Source organism: Pteronotus mesoamericanus, unplaced genomic scaffold (genome assembly GCF_021234165.1).
Source record: "Pteronotus mesoamericanus isolate MK-2021 breed Mesoamerican mustached bat unplaced genomic scaffold, CSHL_Meso_final contig_25, whole genome shotgun sequence".
NCBI lineage: Eukaryota > Metazoa > Chordata > Mammalia > Chiroptera > Mormoopidae > Pteronotus > Pteronotus mesoamericanus.
Window position 1 is genome coordinate 22,837,485 of NW_026555105.1, and position 21,210 is coordinate 22,858,694.

At 39.0% G+C, this 21,210-nt stretch overlaps 1 protein-coding gene across 6 annotated transcripts in view; it reads left to right on the top strand.

The window, feature by feature from the left end:
* Nucleotides 1–326: 326 nt before the first annotated feature.
* Nucleotides 327–21,210, top strand: part of PTPRA (protein tyrosine phosphatase receptor type A) — a 128,777-nt gene continuing 107,893 nt past the window's right edge. For 2 of the 6 annotated variants that reach the window (XM_054573953.1, XM_054573955.1), the window contains exons 1-2: nucleotides 327–607; nucleotides 17,288–17,549. In XM_054573953.1, coding sequence (XP_054429928.1) covers nucleotides 17,487–17,549 — 63 coding nt within the window. In that variant the 5' untranslated portion in view covers nucleotides 327–607; nucleotides 17,288–17,486. Of the gene's footprint in view, nucleotides 608–16,863; nucleotides 17,550–21,210 lie in introns of those variants that run through there. The other 4 variants (XM_054573956.1, XM_054573958.1, XM_054573954.1 and 1 more) reach the window with 3 other exon arrangements.

Here is a 21,210-nt window from a genome sequence, read left to right on the forward strand (position 1 = left end):
TTCCGCATCTGTAAACTGGGAAGAAGTCCCATGTTAAAGGGACTAGGGTTGTAGAGAGGCGGAAAGGCGTAGGTGCGCGGGTGGCCAGCGCTCCCGTAATCTCGCTTCCCCGACAACAGGGCTGCGATTAGACGTACATCTCTAAGACAGAACGGGAGACTGAGACAGTGAGACTCGCCTCTGCGTCCTCAGCCAGTGAACGAGCTCTCGGAGGCGCGCAAGGGCCGGGTCCGGGAGGGCCTGGGGAGACGCCTTTCGGTGTGGGCCAATCATCTCCCGTCTCTGAACGGCCAATAAGGAGGTGCCTTACAGCCAAGGCCGGACCGGGAGCGAGGCTGCGGTGAGTGCAGCGCTGACAGAGACGCGCGCGCGCGCGCGCGCGAGCCAGCCCGGACCCCTGGCCGCTGCCGCCATCACCGCCGCCTGCCCAGTCGCCCATCAGCCACTTCCCCTCGCCATGGAGGCGAGGCCGCCGCCGCCGTTGCGGGGCTCCGAGCCGCGGTCCAGGCGGCGGCCCTGAGGGCGTGTGGCGGGCCGAGACGCCGCCGCGGAGCCGAGGCGGAGCCGCCGTCTTCGTCCCCAGCGGTCCCGCCCAGAGCCGGACTCCGTGAGTGTTCGCGGCCGCAGCCGCCCCGGGGGGCCTTGGAAGTGGGGAGTGGCTCCCGGGCGCAAGTGGAAGGGGTCCCTGGCCGGAGCCCCAATCCCTCTTTTCCGGGTAGAATCCTTCGGGTGTCTAGAATCCTGTCGGCTCCCACATCCTTGCGCCGTCCGCGGAGCGGGGTGGGAGGAGGGGGAGATCCCCGGAAACGTGCCGGACAGGGCGCTGACCCTTGTGGACTGCTCGGGAACTTTGCGTGCGTCCTCCTGGGGGCAGGCCAGGGCTGCCCTAGTTCATTCTGAAAGAAGAAACTTGGAATAGTGAGAACAGAATTTGTTCAGGTCCAATTAATGGGAAGAGGAGAACTTGCGGCAGGAGAAAATTTGCTCTTGCAAGAGACCAACTTTTCTTTCCCTTAAAGCCCCCCAGGCCCCTCTCCCAGGCCCCTCTTTTTCCCCTCCACTCCCAACTGTTGAGGCGGCTTAAGAAGGGAAATAGGGTCTCAGAACTGCCCAGAATTCAGAATGAGCCAATTGGGAATGCAGATTCCCCTCCCTTTTTACTTTTGGTCAATAAAATAAGGAACAGGGTTTTTTGAAAAATTAATTCCTAATTGTATTTCCTGAGGATAAAAATAATAATGAGCTGAGCTCTGTGTGTGTGTGTGTGTGTGTGTGTGTGTGTGTGTGTGTGTGTTTAGGTCATGTCGTTTGTGAGGCAGGAAAAGAATGTTCAGAACCTCCCTAGACGGGGTGAATGCTTTCAGGAGCCTTTGCCCAGGGTAGGGATCCCTGCTCTAGAACGAGTCACATCTCCCCCGAGATCTCTCCATTGCCACCTGCTTGCTGTGAAGGCAGCCCTAGAACCAGAAGATGGTGGGCGGGAGAGGACTGACGGTGGAATATGGGCGAACATTTTCCTGTCTGGCCACTCCTTCACAAAACAGATCTGATGCTGTCACTTGTTTACTTAAAAATTCCCTCACTTTGCTTTTCCCATAGGATGAATGAAGCTCCGAATGTCTTATCAAGTCATACAAGGCCCTTGACAGTCTTGCCTCAATTTATCCTTTTAGTTTTAGCTGAATCCTTTGATTCTCCATCCCCTTATCCCCCTCCCTAGCCGTTCAGAGCCATTTGTCTGCCTCTTCACATGTTTAGATGCCTATGTGTGTGTGATCGCCTTTACTCCCCACTTTTACCTGGCCAGCTCTATCTTTTCTTTTAAAGCCCTTTTCACTGGAGAAGCTTCTGGAGGGCAGGAGCTGTGTCTTGTGTACTTTTTCATCTCCCATGCTGAGAGAATTCTTCCTCCCAGTTTTCTTGTAGGTCTTATCCCATCTCTTTCCCCCTTATGTCTTGGCTCTGTGTACTTCCAGGTACGCACTTCCCAAAAGAATCCTTCCTGACTTTCTTGAAGGCCTTCCTGGAGTGCATGCCCAGGACTTTCAGTATCTCTGATGCCCCATCTCTCCCTTTTCATCCCAGCCAGCCCCACCATTAGTAGTGAGCAGGCAGGAATTGTCAGGTCTCATATCCCACTGGCATCCAGTCCGCTTGACTAGCTCTGAAAGGCCAAAAGCCCCATGGTGTCTTTTCACCTGTGCCTTGCTGAAGTGGTCTGGCTGATACGTGCACTCTAAGGCATGGTGGTGTCTAGGAGGCTGTTCACGGGCACCTTTTAGCCACTTATTTATCATCTGGTGAAATTCAGAACCAGAAAGGCCAGTCCTTTGACTTGAGTACATTTATGAGCCTTTTTGTTAGGGGAAGTACTTAGGATACAAATTAAAAGTGAAGAGGTCACTGTCTAATGAAGGACAGGTGGATAAAAATACATACATCACAGGTGGTATGAAAGTGTAATAATAATAACTATTTTATTTGCCTTGTGACAAGCTATATAATAGATTTCCATGAATTATATTTAATGCTTTCAGCAGTCATGTAAGGGCTTATTCCTCCTTGACAAGGGTAGAAACTGAGACCATGCAGTGGGCAGATGAGATGAGACTAGGGACAAAGGGATTTGGAGGGAACAGGTAGGATTTGGCAGTCTGCTTCTGGAGCATCTGTCAAGTTGTGTAGAGAGCACTCCCTCCTTAACTGGTTCAAGAAAGCTCTCCTGGGAGGGGGCCTTTGGGTCACGAAGGGGGCATAGGAGTTTGTGAGTGGTGGACAGACTACAGGGAAGAAGGAACAGCACAGGTGGGCTTGAAGGTGGAAGGAGCCTCCTGTCCTTGGGGAGCCCAGAGAGGTTAAACATAGTTGGGCTATATCGAGGGAAGAAGGATGGGAGATGAGATTAGGATGAGCTTGAAGGGCTATACATGCTATATTAAAGTTTGGCCAGTGGAAAGCTGTTGGAGGATTTTAAATGAGGTTAGGGACTTGGGTTGACTAGGCTTTGGAAAGGTCATTTGGGGTAGTGTAGGGCCAGATGCTGTTGCCTTGCAGTTTGGGAGACAATGGCCAGGCTCCACAGAGGCAGAATCATAGCCTTTTAAAGACTCAGAGGGAAGTCTGTAGAGAATCATGCTCAGTTTTGAGAAAAGATAGTAAAATACTTATAAGAAAAAATTCAGCGCAAGAGGACAATCAGAGAAAAGTCAGTCTCCCTCCTAACCCTAATTTCCCCAGAGATGGCTGTAGTTTCCAGTTTCTGTGGCCCTACGTAGACTCTGCTCCTTTAAAAACATGTGTCTTCCTATCCATACTCCTTCCCCCATGGTACCATACCAGTCACACTGTGCTCTTTTTTACCTAACATATTTAGGAAATCATGCCATATTAGTGTATATAAAGCCATTCATTTTTAAAATTCATGTTTTTTTTCATTATTTCATTGTACACACTATAACCTGTAACTAATCTTTGGGTTAAACAACATGTATGTTTCCAGGTTTTTCTCTTACAGCATTGCAATGAATGTTTTTGTACATATATTATGTGCTCATGAATAAAATTATCTGAACAATATATTTCTAAAAGTGGAATTACTGACTCAAAGGATACATGTGCATTTTTAAAGTTTTAGACGTGTAATCAAATCACCACCCCCTTAAAGGGGTTGTATTAACTTATCCTCTTCCCTCAAAATGTGAATGGGACTCAAGAGATCTTCATCAGGGTACACATCAGGATTCTTTGGGGTGCTTTTTAGATACCACATGCCTGCTTTTCCCTCACTTAACCTTCCTCTGCCATGTGATTCTAATGTATTTCTTTCATTTTACAGAGGGAGACATTGAGGTTCAGAAAGATAAAGTGACTTGCACAAGACAGTCGGTGTGGGTGGTGGTGGTTTTTTAAGCAGCTCTGACATTTGTATTTGCCCAGCACCTTTCATTGGAGGTGCTAAGTCGATTTGTAATCATTGTTGCATTATTTTCTCCACCTTCATGTGGGAAACAATGAGATGCAGATGAAGTTTCAGGTATAAGCAGGAAGCTGGCCAAATACAGAATTTTGTCTTTTACTTCTAGTTCAGTAACTAATACATGTTCTCAAGTGCCAAAGCTGAAGAAACATTTTTATTTTTGTTTTTAATGAGCAGAGTACAACGAAAGTAGCTGTAACAATTACTTAGTAAAATTGACCAGTTAACCCACAGATAACCCAACATTAGAATTTGCTTTAATATGTTCTCTGTAGAAAGGAGAAACCATTAAATGTTACACTTTACTCTAAATTCATATCCAGTTGTGTTAGTATACAGGCATAGATTTTTTTTTTTAATAGTTGTACTCAGTACATACCGATTTTTTAAAATTTATTTATTTAGTTTTAGAGGGAAAGGGAGGAAGAAAGAGAGGGAGAGAAACACTGATGTGTGAGAGATACAGTGATAGGTTGCCTCTTACACGCTCCCAACTAGAGACCTGGCCCACAACCCAGGCATGGGCCCTGACTGGAAATTGAACCAGCAGCCTTTTGGGTTGCAGGCCAGCACTCAAACCACTGAGCCACACTGGCCAGGGCATATTTTTGTATTCTTACATAGCATCAACTATTTTATATTTACTCATTTATTTATATTACTTTATAGAATAGTATTCTATATATTGATTCCTATAGTTTGTGCATTCTTTTTTATTTTTATTTTTTCTTCTTTTTACTGTTATATATGGTACTTCTGAACACCTTTGTTCAGGTACTTTGGGATTATTTTCTTGGACTCTTACCACTAAAGTGGATTTACTGACTCAGGATATGGCTTCAATACCAAATTGCTATCTGGAAAGGCTGAACTGATTTACAACACGATCAGCAATTTGTAGGGCCCTGTTTCCTGACAATCCAGTCAATGCTATTACAAACAAAAGCCAATATTTGATTTTATTAATTTAGAAGAAACACAATGGTACTTTGAATTATGTCTAATTTACATTTCTTAAGAGACCAGTAGCTGTTTAGATTCTGAAATAAGTACAGTGCTATGATATATATCATATCCAAGAGTTATGGAGCTAAGATCAACTTATTTTTGAAGGAAGACATTGTTGATGGGACAGAAATATTGTTAAGATCTAGTGCTATGAAACAAAATACTAGATGCTGTTTGATTGAAAATACCAGACACTGTGCCAGGAGTTGGGAATGCCACAGAGTATCATGGATGTGATGTCTGTCCTGATGACACTTACAAGGCTAATGCAATAGACGGACAGTAATCACCTTATGGTAATTATAAATATGATCAAAGGGGAAGACCAGGGTGCCTTGTGAGTGCAAGAGGAGTTCAGTGTTAAATGACGTTCATAGCTGAACATCGCTTACAAAGGCCCTGAGCTGGGAAAGGGTTTGGTACCTTAGGGCCATGCCTCTCTAACTTGAATGTTCACATGAACAATCTGGGGATCTTGTTAAAATGCCAAGTGCTGATTCAGCAGGTCTGGGGTGAAACTTTGGATTCTGCATGACTGGCCAGCTCCTAGTGAGGCAGGTGCTACTGGTAGGTGAGTCAAACTTGGGATAGGAAGGCCTAATTGAGAGCTTAGCACCAGAAGCTGACTGACCAAGGTGAGTGGGAAGGGGTAGTGTTCTTCCCGGGCAGTACTGTAGATTCACCTGGGGAACTTTTAAAAATCAGCGATGCAAATGCCCCATCATCAGGTATTTTGATTTCACTGGTCTAGGATGGAACCTGAGAATGTATATATTCAGGGGTGGGCAAAAGTAGGTTTATAGTTGTGAGTACAAGAAACAGAGTTTATGCTTGTGTTATTTATTTATTATTGTATTATTGTCCAAGGATCCAGCCATGTACTCTGAAAAATAGAGACATTTATTGAAGAAGATACAAGAAACATTGTACATAGGATAATGATGCCTCAGTCCCCTTCAAAGTAGGCACCTTGGGACCTCACACAGTTCTCCCAGTCACCATCATCTACCCCATTATATTTTCCTGAATCTCATCGACAGTCTGAAATCTCTTCCCTTTCAAAGGTGATTTTAGTTTTGGGAAAAGTCAGAAGTTTCAGGGCACTGAATCTGGGTTGTAGGGAGGCTGAGTCACCTGGGTGATTTGATGTTTCACAGAAGAACTCTGCACGAGACGTGATGCATGAGCGGGTATATTGTTGTGATGAAGCTGCCAATCACCAGTTGCCCATAGCTGTGGCCTTCTGAATCATCAGAATAGTTTCTGCAGAGGAATGTTCAAGCTTAACACAAAATTTGATGCAGATTTGTTGCCCTACTCGCTCAGTCATTTTGAATGCAGTCGCCATGCAGTGCACATGCTCACTCAAGGGCGTCTACCACCCCCACTGACTAATACAGTGAAATCATCATTGTTCACATATAAGCATTCCAGTCCACTCTCCTTGGCTGCCAGGTTACATGGATGTTGCGCAAACCATTCTTGTTATATTAGCAATGGCTGGACTTTTTCTGGACAGACGTGATATATTTTTAATTCCCCAGGTGATTCTAATATGCAGCCAGGGTTGGGAAATGCTGGACTGGAGAGATACAGGGGCCAGAGTTGAGGGCCCCATATACCAGGCAAGGATTTTGGACTTTATCCTGAAGGTAGAGCTAAGCCATTGAAGGATTTTGAGGAGAGTGAACTGATCTGATTTGTGGTTGTAAAAAGTTCACTGTGGGCAGCAACCTAGAACAGTAGTTTCCAAAGTGAGGTTGATAAGATGATTCACTGGGATGCTGGAAGAAAATTTTAGAGCTTGTTTTTTATTATTTTTATCTAAAAAATGAAAAAACATAAAACTTAGGGGTTGTCACTGGTATCATCTTGGGGTCTACAGGTCAATCAGTATTACTGTGTGTTAACTATAGAACTTTGAGTGTCCGGAAAGAAGAGAAAGGAGTTCTGCAGTGAGCAGGCAGTCATATATATACACATTTGCTTTCAGTGTATTCCGATACACTGAAACATACCGATAACAGTATATTATGCAATCTTCGTTAACCTGACCTTCACAGAATGGATAGGTAGCTTAAATTGATTTCTGCAAAGAAACCAGTGATTGAAGAAAATACTAATAATTTAAGCACAAACAAACAAAATGGCAGATCTCTCCCTTATCCATTTCCTATTATGAACTCTTGGTGAACTATTAAATCAGATTAAATAAGTCAGCTCCTATTAAACTGGAAGATCAAGAAGCATGTTAAAACATGGATTTGTATCTTCTGTTGTTAAGAAGAACCTTGCTCTGACAGTATGTAGAACCTTGAGATATTAAATAATAAAATATGAGGCTATCACTAGCATCAGGATATTTGAAAACTAAGCATCTGGAGTATAAAGACAACCTCTGCCTTTTTTTTCCTAATGATGTTTAAGGTTTTAGGCTATTCAGTCAGATGTTGTACAAAATTTTACTAACCTAATTATTAAAGTATATATTTTGAGGTTTCTTGTTCTTGCAAAATACAAAAGGTATATACCATTGGCGAGTTCTTCCTGTGTTTTCCCCTCACCCTTTCACCAAAAAAAGGGCCCACTTGGGCAGGGGGAACTGATTTAGTACATGGAAAATAAAATGCCAAAAAACCAAATGCAGTCCCTTGTCAGCAAATACTCCTTTTTTAAAAAAAGATTTTATTTATTTATTCTTTAGTGAGAGGGAGAGAAGCAACGACATTGGTTGGTTGCCTCTCACATGTGCCTTAGCTGGGGACCGGCCCACAACCCAGGCATATGCCCTGGCTGGGAACTGAACTTGTGAACTTTTGCTTTCTTGGATGACACCCAACCAACTGAGCCACACTGGTCAGAGCACCAAATATTCTTACAATATGCATAGAAAATGTTGCTGAAGATTTGAACAAACAATACTAGAACAAATTTTGCAGTGTCGGAGTTTTGCTATATAGTTAGAAAAGTACAGAAGCTTCTAGTGTGTATTTGCTAAATTCTCTTTAAATAATTAAATCCAAGAAAAATCAATTATTTTATGAGCTACTGGAGGAAGGTTGTACTGGAGAAGACATTCTTAATGATAAATGACGGCCTTAATAAGTCACTATACAGAGTAATTGTCTAAATGTAAACTACAGATAGAACAGCTGCTTTGACTGAATAAAAAGATGAAATTCATTCATGGCTTCTTCATGGACTGTTAAGGTAGGCTGTCGTTCATTGGTTATCTTGTGGTAGAGTTGTTGATATACATTTTTCTTTTTTTAAAAAAGCCAACTTTTCCTGTGATTAATGGCTACCTAACATATTTGAAAAATTAATGTCCTTAATCTGTCTCTTCAAATAAAGGTGTTAACAGTGAATGAAAAAGTAACAGCTTTTTTCTAAAGAAACATGCTATGAGATAGGTAATTAAAATAAAAGCTTTATTGAGATATAATTTACATACCGTAAAATTTACCCTTTAAAGGTGTAGAGTGGTAAAATTGTAGTATATTCATGGAGTTGTGCAGCCATCACTATTATCTAATTTTAGAACATTTTCATCATCCCAAGAAGAAACCCTGTACCCATTAGCTTCACTTCTGTTCTGCCTTCCCCCAGCCACTTACAACCTTTAATCTTTCTGTCTCTGGATTTGCCTTTTGTGGACATTTCATATAAGTGGAATTATACAGCATGTTGCCTTTGTGACCAGATTCTTTTAGTTAGCACAGTGTTTTCGGGAGCTCTTCCATGTTGTAGCTTGTATCAGTATTTCATTTCCTTCTATAGCTGAATAATATACTATTCCATTGTATGAACATATCATATTTTGTTCATACATCACTTAGTGAATGTTTGGATTGTTTCTACTGTTTGGCTATTATGAATAATGCTGCTATGAACTTTCAAGTACAAATTTCTGTGTGGACATATGTTTTTATTTTTCTTGGTATATACCTAGGATTGGAATCACTCAGTTAAATGGTAGTCACTCTTTAACTTTTAGAGGAACTGCCAAACTATTTTCTAAAGCAGTGGTACTATTTTACATTCCCAGTAGCAATGCATAAGGGTTTCAGTTTCTTCACATCTTCACCAACACTTATTATTCTTTGTCTTTCTCATTACAGCTATCATAGTGGATGTGAAGTGATAATTTGTTGTGGTTTTAATTTGCATTTGCCTAATTTTTAATTATAACTTTACTGTGATGTTGTTGCCCCTATTAATAACTTTCAAAATTTTACACATGAAAAAGCTTGGAAACATGAATTTGTTACCTACTAAAAATCTCCAAGTGTATTTCTAAAGAAATTTCTAAATGATGTAATGAAATAAGGAACCTAGGCATTGATCATCAGTGGATGCTAAAACCATTAGGGAACTTTATAATAAAAGGATCTGACTGACAATCTTCTGATCAATCATAACATCTTTGAATGTGTACAGCCAAAACTTAGGTTCCTCTCATCAGGCCCTATATAAAAAAATACAGCACCATTCATTAAATATCCTTCTCAATCGAGTCAGACTGGAATCTGATTAAGCCTCTAGATCTAACAACCAGTTTATAGAATATAATTAGAAGATTCAGAATATGAGAAATTCCGTAGGACAAATGAACCCAGTTATTTCAAATAAATGGCAAGAAAAAAGTGGAGGAACTATTACAGATTAGAAGAGACTTGAGACATAATAACTAAATGTAATATATAGACCTTGTTTAGATCCTATTTCATACAAACCAACTATAAAAAGATACTTATGAGAGCTTTGGGAGTAATTTGAATATGACCTACCTGTATATTAGATTATTTTTAAACAATTATTTTAATTTTTAAAGGTAAGCTAATAGTATTATATTAAAAAGAAACACTCCTTTCTCTTAAGAGATAAGTACTGAATTATTTATGGATGAAATTATGTGATGTCAGGAGTTTGCTTTAAAATAATTCGTTATATTGGAGGGTTATAGATGGTTTACCATATATTGATAATTATCAAAGCTGCATAAAAGGTATATAATGGTTACAGAGTATGCTTTATTTTTGTGTATGTTTGAAAATTCCTATAGTAAAAAGTTAACATTTGCTAGTACAATTTAAAGGAAGCTGTTTGTATAATTGGATGGGTTTGGAAAACTAAACATCACAACTTAGTAAGCACAGCCATAGACTTCTTCCTGTGGACACGTTTTTTTTTTTCTTTTCCTTTCTTTTGGCCCTTCCTTCCTTCCTTCCGTCCATCCGTCCTGTGATAGCCATTAAAACCAAGTATTGACTTGAAACTTACCTTGAGATTGTTCTATTAAAAAAATTATTAAAATGAGGTTTTCAAGCATAATGGAAAGTATTTGATCATGGATCACTCAAATAATTTTTTTTTAAGATTTTGTTTATTTTTAGAGAGAGGAGGGAAGAGAGAAAGGGAGGGAGAGAAACATTGATTGGTTACCTCTTGCACGCGCACCCTGACTGGGGACCAAACTGCAGCTCAGGCATGTGCCCTCGCTGGGAATCCAGCCAGCAACCTTACAATTTGCGGGACAGCGCTCAACCAACTGAGCTACACTGGTCAGGGTTAAAATATTTTTAAAACAAGTTTAATATTAACACTTTAATAATAGCAATAATGGTTTTTATGCTTACCCTTGCAAGCCCATATAAAAATCATTATTTGTGGCCCTGCCTGGTGTGGCTCAGTGGATTGATTGCTGGCCTCCAAATCAAAGGGTCACCGGTTTAATTCCCAGTCAGGGCACATGCCTGAGTTGCAGGCCAGGTCCCCAGTTGAGAGCATGCGAGAGGCAACCGATGGATGCTTCTCTTGCATGTGGATGTTTCTCTCCCTCCCTTCTCATCTCTCTAAAAATAAATAAATAAAATCTTTAAAAAAAATGCATGTCCTAAACTTAACTTGAAAGAATTAGTACCATGAGTTTGATATGTCTCCTCTTTTTGCTCACATCTTTTTCTTCTGGAGCTGTAATGTCACTCAGTTAAGGAGGACAGCCTTTACACCTGAGAGAATCAGGGTTACTGGGTTGAAAATACACAACTACAATAAAGTTACTTATTGGTCAGAGGTTCGAGACTGAGAAGAGAACTAAGGACTTTATGTTTCCAGGATAATTCTACTTAAGAGGTGCCCTTCTTTATATTAAAGTCTGAATTTGTTATCAGTGGGGAGCCCCATATCTGGGGTTTGTTTTTCAACCTCCTGTACATATTTATTTTCAAATTCTTGATTATTTCTCCAAATCAAATTGGATTTTGTATTTCTTTTATGTATTCCTTGTCAGACCATATAGTCATTTTAATTTTGGGAGTTGAATGTGCCATACCTGCCATACTTTTTAAATTTGAGCAAAGTACTTCAGCCTTCTGAGACTCAGTTTTCTCACTTAATAAATGGGTTCAACACTAGTACTCTTTTACTCCATATGTTTGTTGAAGGATTACATAATGCATGTCAAGTACTTACATTATTCTTAGCACACAGTAAACCTTCAATAAATGTTAGGAAATATTATAATGATCTTGATTATATCTGTTTTTCCTCCCTAGTAGTTCATTGGGATGCAGTGTAACTATATGAATTATCACAGAATAGTTTTTATCTTTCTGTGTTTTTTTAAAGATTTTTTGTTTACTGAAAGGAAAAGAAATCAACAGAGACAAGAGGGAAGGAGGGAGGCAGGGCGGGGAAAAGGAAGGGAAGGGGAAAGTCAAGGAACACATAGCAAGGATTCATGGACAAAACCAAAGGGGAAGAGCTGAGGGAGGAATGGAGGGAGGGGGCAAGGGAAAGTGGTAGGAGGTAGGCAGAGACAAATGTATTTGAAAAAATAAAATTAAATTTAAAAAAATAAAAAGATTTTTTGTTTATTTATTTTTAGACTGGAAGGGAGGGAGAAAGAGGGAGAGAAACATCAATGTGTGGTCTTGTGCGCCCCACACTGGGGGCCTGGCCCACAACCCGGGCATGTGCCCTGACTGGCAGTCAGCCAGCTCCCTTTGGTTTACAGGCTGGCACCCAGTCCACTGAGCCACACCAGCCAGGGCTATCTTTTTCGTTTTAACAGGAGAAAATATGGGAAGGATAGGAGAGGGAAGAGAGATGGAGAAGAATTAGGTAAACATGATAGACTGTACAGCATTTACTTCCTGAACTACCTTCCTTAGAGTTCTGTGGCACACTTAGTTTTTTTCTACTTCAGTGACCATTCCTCAGTTTCCTTTAGCCCCCCTTCTCAGACCACTCTTTGTTTGACTTTATCAAAGATTTCATCCTCAGCCCACTTGTGTTTTATCCACCATATTCTTCCTGGGAGCACATACCTATGCCCATGGTTTCAGCTTCCAGTTCCTTACTAATTAGGAGAAAATTTGTTCCTACCACAGACTGAATAAGAGCCAAAAACCTACTGGTCATCTCCACCGGGCTGTTTCCCAGGCAACAGGCTCAGAACAGACCTCATCTTCCCTTTATTTATTTATTTTTTAAACAATTTCATTTATTTTTAGAGAGAGGGGAAGGGAGGGATACAGAGAGGGAGAGAAATGTTCATGGGGTTGCCCCTCACATGTGCCTGCCTGACTGGGGAACGAACCTGCAGCCCAGGCATATGCCCTGACTGAAAAGTGAACCAGCAACCCTTCACTTTGCAGGATGATGCCTAACCAACTGAGCCGTACCAGTTAGCGCTCATCTTCCCTTTAAATGTGTTATTTTTTGTATTCTCTATCCTGATAAATGGCACAGCCCCGTAACCCCAACTATGGACCTGGATAATGTTGGTTGTATGGTTGGTAATGCATTCCTGTCTGTTTTATCTCTTCAGTATGTTTCAAATTTGCTACCTTTACCCCATCTCTTCAGTCGCTTATTTCAGGGTTCCCCTCCCTTAGAAGACTGCTGCAGGTTCCCTAGTCATTATTACTTTCTTGATCAGGTCATTTATCACAGTGCTGCCAAGAGTGACCTTTTCTGACTTCCTTATCTAATCACAGCACACCCTATCTTAAAATCCTCAGGATAACATCCAAACTTCTTATCAGAGCAAACTTTTGCAATCCAACTCCTCTTAACCTTTAGCCTTACCTTTTCCTGTGCCCTCTGCCTTTGGCTGGACTGCCTATCTCCCTCTTCTTTACCGAGCATTATAATTTCTTTGATAGGGATTAGCTCCTCCAAGCAGCAGTACCTTACTGACTGTCCCAAGTCTGATCTAGATATGGATCCTGTGCTTATTTCTATCAAAGTCACTTATTTTGTGTGATAATATATAGCTTAAATTGTGTGATAATCCACACATTGGCATGTGCAGATTAATGTTTTAGAACGATTCTGATGGTCCAAAGTGTGTAGTAATGTGTAATTTGCTGAGGCATAGATTCATATTACTTGCACTTTGTTTGGTAGCAGCTGGTGAATTCACTTGGCTATTTGGTGAGTGTAACCTCACTCAGCATCTAACACTGTCTTTTTATTATTTCTGCTTTTTCCTTCTCATCTTCTAGTTTTGTAGGTTTTATTTTCTGATTCCAAAACCGGAAAATACATTTAAATAAGAAACTTTAAGCCCCTATAATGCCCTCAAAACTCAGAAGCTTTTTTTTTTTAAAAAGATTTTATTTATTTATTTTTAGAAGTGAAGGGAAGGAGAAAGAGTAGAAAAGAAACATTGATGTGGGAGAGAAACATTGATCAGTTGCCTCTTGTGCCCCAACTGCGGACCAGACTCGCAACCCAGGCATGTCCCCTGACCGGGAATCAAACTCGTTACCTTTAAGTTTGTGGGACAGTGCCCCACCAACTAAGCCACAGCAGAAGGTTTTTAAGATACCTTTTTCTTCTCCTCTCCTCCTCTCATCCCCCTTATCTTTGACATTTAGTCGGGGGGTGGAAACTCAAATATGTCTTTGGAGGCCAGGCAGTCAATATGAATGAGAGAAGTAGATCTATTGGGTCTTGTGCTGCACTGGAGATTCCATGGTCCATCTAAAAGAGTTTGCAATCAATTTTTTAAAAACTGTGCTACTATTTGTGGCCTTCACTGTAACTTCCAAAGACTATGTATATGATTCATCTTGTCTTTTTCTTTGAAACTGAATTCATTAAACAAAAACTTAAGTAACCATGCTACTACTGATTTTTCTAGACCTAGCTGAAGTATCACCTACTTAGTGAAGTTTCCTAAATGCTCCCAGAAATTGTTTTTCTGTCTTTTAGGATTGATATAACAACTATAGTATTAATCACAATGTATTTTAATTACTCTTTTTCTGTCTAATTTCCTGATAGTTTATTGAGGACAATTATTTATTGAGGAGCATGTCTTTTTTATAATTTTATTTTTTCATTACAACTTATATTTAGTATTTTTTGTATTAGTATCAGGTCTAGAGCATAGTGGTTAGACAATCATACATACTTTACAAAGTAGTCCTGCCTGATATTTCAAGTATCTACCTGGCACTGTGCATGGTTATTTCAATAGTATTGAGTATGTTTCCTATGCTGTACTTTACATCTCTGTGACTGTTTTTTGACTACCAATTTGTAGTTCTTAATCCCTTCACCTTTTTCACCCAGCCCCCCAAACCCCTTTCCCTCCAGCAACCATTAGTCTGTTCTCTGTACCTATGTGTCTGTTTCCATTTTGTTTGTTTATTTGGGGAAATATGTCATACTAATTTTATTAGGAGTTCAATACATTTGTGTTGAACATTAAGCAAAGTGCTAGGTGTTTAGTAAAGAGACATGTTTGTTGATGAAGAGTTATTGTGTTTTTAACTTTTTAATTTATTGATTTGAGAGAAAGAGAGGGAGGAAGAGAAAAACATGGATTTGTTGTTCCACTTATTTATGCATTCATTGGTTGATTCTTGTATGTACCGTAACTGGGGATCAAGCCTGCAACCTTGGTGTAGCGGGACGGCACTCTAACCAACTGAGATACCTAGTCAGGGTGATGAACTGGTATTGACTAAAGCCAAAATGTGAGGGTCTGTAATATAATAACCTTTTTTTTCTTCTTTTGGATTTGAAGGGCTATGTGTCTATACTAAATTTCTACTTTTTTAAAAATTACCATGACTGTTAGTGGTGGTATTTTTGTGTTGTTGGGTTTGGTGTGGACAAATCTGTTTATACAGATGATGACTAAATAACTAATCTCAAGTAACCAGTGTTTCATTCCCCTTAGAAAAGATCCATTACAAGGGTAACTTCCTGCTTCCAACTTTGTATGGTTAGGACAAGTAAAACACCTTATGATTGTTGTGGAAAATGTAAAGAAATTTGAACACGCCTTGGATAAAGAAGGAGTTTGGAGTTAGCAGATTTCAGCTCTATTTCTGGTAATACTGGTTAGCCATGCTACTTTAGGCAGGCAGATCTCTCTGGGTCACAGTTTCATCTGTAAAGTGATTAGGGACTTGATGGTTTAAGATCCTTCTATCTCTAAAATTATTTAATTCTAAAGCACTATAACTTCTCAAATATTAGGACAAGTGTACTTTATCGTATAGCTCATTATAAGAATTATTTGAAGTAATTTTCTACAGTGCATGTAATACCCTAATGTAGTGTGTGTGTGTGTGTGTGTGTGTGTGTGTGTATTTGGAGAGTGTGCTTAGGAGTTTTCTAGAAAGACGAGGCAGAAACAGGCAATAGTAACTACCTCTGGAGGCGGGGAAACTGGATGGCTGGTGGGAAGGACACCTATTCAGTGTATTTCCTTTTGTATTCTTTGATTTTTATAGTTTGTGCTTGATTACTTAGTAAAGACAAGTAAAATTTAAATATGTAAATATATACAGAAAGAAATCAGAGTAAAGGGAATATAAAGGTCTCATGGTAAGAGAGAGGCAGCCTAAGAGTGTTAGTACAGAGAGTACAGTCCATTAGATCTTATGCAGTTATTTAAGGAAGACTATACACACATACTGAGATCAAAGCAAAGTCGTTTGAAGAGACTCACTCGACTTACAAGATACAAACCATCATTAGTAGTAAAAAACACCCTTACCTGTCACCAAGGTTTGAAGTGTTTTTTCTCTTTCTTTTTTTTGTTTTAAGATTTTATTTATTTATTTTTAGACAGAGGGGAGGGGAAGGAGAAAGGGAGAGAACATCATTGTGTGACTGTGTCTCACACGTCCCCATGCTGAAAACCAGGCCGGCAATCCAGGCATGTGCCCTGACTGGAAATTGAACTGGCGACCCTTCGGTTCGCAAGCCGGCACTCGGTCCACTGAGCCACATCAGCCAGGGCTGAGGTATTTTTCTCTAAAATGGGGTATTGTGTGACATGATGGAGGAGGTTTTCAATAATATCTCCACAGTCATACTGTAGTGTGGTATCTCAAAGGGGGGTCCTTGAGTATATTTTGTAGAGAAGTTTTTCTGAGTAGACTCGTAATAGTTTTTTAAATTTAAGTAATCTGAAAGGTAGGTATATGAATGACTGCCCTATAGTTGAGCATTGCTACAATTTCAGTGCCCATCTTTGTGTGTTTGTTTAGGATCATTGGTTATATACTTCTTTTTTTTGGAATTAAGTCGTTTGTGGGACCAGTGGAAGGCCAGGTAGGGCTGGGCACACAGGGTAACTTTGCAGTGTTTTGAATAGGAAAGTGGTGGGAGAATTGGTATTATATGGCATATAATGTTTAGGCATGCCAAGCTGAAAAACAAACTAGTAGTCAATACCATGTCTATGTTGTGAGTGATGATTTAATCTTAGCATTAAATCTGCTGCTATCTATTAATATTGTTAATTTGAATTTCATTAGTTTTATATTTTATATTTAATTTGTAAATTTGTTCTACTTCTATAGCTATATGATAGCAATTTTATGTTTATATTATGCATTTAAAAAAATTTCAACCTAGCACTGGAGGTGTGTTGAGCATTTTTTTTTCCAAATCTTGACCCAAGGATATGTTTTATAGAGAGGAAGGGAGAGAGAGGGATGATGTGCTGAGCAACTGAGACACCGGGCCAAGGCAAGAATTTTTGTTCTTTAAAAAGGATCTGTATCTCTCAAATATAAGAAACCCTGTAATAGTGCTTTTGCTGTAGATACTGTCACAGCTTCACTCATTTTAAGCAGAGCCCAAAAATGCCCAAATGAAAGGCAGTTTTCTACACATCATTTCTCATAATTGAATTTCATTGAATTAGGAAGAGAAACTTTGAAATGAGTACAGTTGTTGACTAATGACAGATCCAACTAACTGGAACCATAAAGGAGGTTAAAGACAATACTGCCTTTATAATAGGTGATTATTCAATCTCTACAGGAAGCAACTGCAGGCAGGACCAAGATGATTATCAGAAGAAAGTTCAAGAGCTCCAACCCACAGATGAATGAATAAATCAGGCTCCAACTTTCTCTACAATTGAAGAGATCATGACTTGAATGAGATTAGTCTGAAAAAAATGTCAAAGTTGAGTACCCAGATATTCATTTTAGAAAGATATCAGTAATCTGCCTGTGGAATGCTTAATTTCAAACAGCATAATTTTCCTGGTGAATCCAACAGGACAGCTCTTTTGGAAAAGGTAACTGTAGAAATCAGAATTCTCGTATTTAAAGAAATTGTTGGATAATAGCTTCCTGCCCAAAATGATGATTTTGACTTTAAAGTTGTTGATCTTAAGCCATTTTTTCTGATGGTAGCTTAGAAGAACCATTTTTCTGAGGTTGTCGTCATTGCCATCAAAAGAATGGTTCTTGGCATAGGGGACGTAACTTCTTTTTCTGCCTTTTACATTTCAAATCATTGTAATATAATTTAAAAAGAAAAGTACAAGATTTTATATTCCGTGCAGTGGTATCTGATCTGGCAGGAATCTGTTGAAACCAAACCTATGATTCTTAGGGCAGTTTGGCTGTACATACCATTTATCAGATTAAGGAAGTTCCCTTCCATTCCTTGTCTGCAAAGAGTTTCTATGACTGTATGTTGAATTTTATCCCATGCTTTTTCTGCATTTATTGATATTCATGTGCTTTTTCTTTACATTTTCAGTGTGAGTTATATCAATTCATGATGAGAAAATGTTTTATTTTTTCTCTTAAGCTCATTGTTTTACCTATTTTTTATTGTAAAATATACATAACAGAACTTACCATTTTAGCTCTTGTTAAGTGTACAGTTTAGAGTATTCACATATTGACTGTTTTGCTACCATCACCACCGTCTATCTCCCGGACTTTTTCATCATCCCCAGGTGAAACTCTGAAATTATTGTTTAGACAGTAACTTCCCATTTCTCTTTTCTTCTAGCTTCTCGCAACTACCTTTCATTAATTAGTTTTTAACATTAAACACAATATGATCATGATGTGTACTGTATTCTCTTTTTTATTGTAGTTATTGATGGCATCGGATTACTAATATTTTGGTTAGAATTTATTTTCAATAACAGTTTAGACCATTTTCTAATTTCTCCCATGGCTTCTTCAATCCATGGGTTGTTTGTAAGCATGTCTTTTAATTTTCAAACATGAGCCTTCTGTAGTTATCTTTTTGTAGTGGGTTTATATATTTCATTGTGGTTAAAGAATATGTCTGTATGATTTCAGTCTTTTGGAAATTGTTTATATTTATTTGCTGTTGGCCTAGTATATCCTTCACCCACATTCACATTGTTAACATTAAATTGTTAACATTTTACCATAATTGCCTTATATTTCTCACTTTATCCTTTTATATATATAATTTTTCTGAATCATTTTGAGAAATAAGTTGCAGACACAATGCTCTATTCTAAATTAAATTTTCACCTACTTGTTTTAGCATACATTGATGATTTTTGCCTGAATCATCATTATTATTATTGTGTTTGCCAAATAGTGAATTTTTAAAATTTCATCATTCCTGCTGCACTTATCATACAGCATTTAATTGTAATGAAATGCTCTATTTTCCTGTTTTTGTTTTTTAAATCAATTAAACACATCAGTATGGACTCCTGGAGTTCTATTTTAATCATCTTTCATTTATTTTGATGCTTGAATTGTCCCAGGACTCTTTTAAGGACCTGTGCCCTTTTCCCATGTCCCCATCATTCTTTGATCACTTACTTTTTTTACTTTTTTGGTACAGTGAGATTTTTCATGCTTATCTTGTATTTTAACTTCCTCAGCCCTGGAATCAATCACTTTATCAGGAAACTATGGTGCCTTTTATTAGAGGATATACTTAGAAAAAAGATCTGGACACCAGGTATATTCCTTGCTAACTGGGGTGTCATTGCTCTTAGCTAAGCTCTATTAGAGGTCAGAGGTAGGATATTGTTTTAAAATGTACACAGGATTTCATTTATAAGTATGACTGAGTGATGACATGGAGAGGTCAGTATCATTGAAGGATGCTTATTACTCAGTTTCCTAGAAGCAGGAGGGATACTGTGCTATGCAGGGCCACATGGGGGAAGCACCAGGACCAGTCAGGAGGCAGAAGGAGGGAGTGGAAAAACAGTGAGAGGCTTTATTACTATAGTGGTGGGAACATCCACTGTTGGTCAGGAAGTAAAACACAGGTGTTGGGGTTTGTGGTTGGAGGGTTTGTAATATTTTCATATATATACATACATATGCATATTAACATATGCAAACATCCATATCTGCCTATAAATATTGAAAGCCATGATTTCTGTCTTTCCCCTTTCTGCATTTGTATGTCCTTTCTCTGACATTGAGAATCTGGCTCTCTATCCTTTTTGCTCCACCCTCTGGTAGGTAACACCTCCTGACCACGAGAGCCATCTCACTGATTCCAGCCCCCTAACGTGTTGGCTGAGTACCTCTGTCTCATTCCATGTGCCGTTTTTATATACACACAGTTCAGTTCTCACTTTGTTCAGTTCTAACATGCATGAATTTCTATTAACATGGTTTAATTAAATGACAGAGGTCCCCAAATACCAGTTAATGAAATGCAAAATACAACTTGTAACCAGGGATAGCTTTTCTAAAAAAATTAAAAATTTACTCTGATCTTGTAATAGCTGATTAATTCCTCCCTGGACATCATTAAATTTAAGGTAGCCTTTTAAATAAAAATTACAGTCTCTATACTGCTCTCACCTGAACTTTACACAACTCTGCATTTCCCTGTCTGTTCCTTTTGGAATGGTGGGTGGGTAGCAGAAGAAAGGATATGTACAATAATGTATTTTTAGTTCTTTTGAACCTAGAGGTTGCTCCAGCCATTGCTATTGATTACAGGAAGTATATTTATAGCTCCAGGGAAGTAGGGTCCTGGTTTAAGAAAACCTGGGAAGCTGTATTTAATATGTTTCATTAAAGTTCATTTGTACTTCACTGGAAGTTCTTACCTTAGAAATATAGTTGAGATGAATGAATCTGTAACTTATGTTATGAAGTATAGGTATTTTCATAAATATATTTAATCTGCTCCCGAATTTGGGGGAAAAACCTCTCATTTTGAAGTTTTGGAATTTGCAATGCCTAAAACAAAAGACATTTCTAGATTGTACAGGATGTGTGTGAAGAATTTAGGTGGTTGCTTGCAGTTTACAGTAAGGATATTGAAGGCATACTAAATATTATAATTAATTTGATATTATTTATAAAGTGCTTATTGGTACAGCTTCTTTTGTTATTGTCTTTTAAAAATTGAAACCAAAATACAGGGTGGGGCAAAATAGGCTTACAGTTGTTTATATGGGAAATAATACAATAATTAAGAAAGTAATAAGAATAAACTGTGTTTCAGCTGTAAATCTACTTTTGTCCCACGCTTGTATAATTGTGTATGGATCATAAGATATTCTCTGAAAACCAGTTTGGAGTTTTCCACTAGGTACCACATAACTTTCTCACAAGTTTGATCAGGACAAGACTTTTGCCCATGATTATTGTGTGCCATGGGCATACTAAACACAAGTTAAATTATTCTGAAGCCCTTTCTCTGTTTTTTTTTTCCTACTTCCTTTCTTAATTGAAGGAAGCAAAGAGTTGGTTTCTAAGGATACATCTTCCCTCTTATGCTGGTCTCAGATTGATGCAGTCATGGAAACCAGGCAGTAAACTCAGTAAACTCAATCTTGGCAGCTGCCTGCACTGGTCTGATCCTTTCTTTTAAAAACATGAGATCTTTTAATATTACATTTTGGGAACATTCATGCCAAATGATTTCAGGTCATCCCAGAGGTGGGTTGGAAACGGTGTTAAGCAGATTGAAGTGATTCA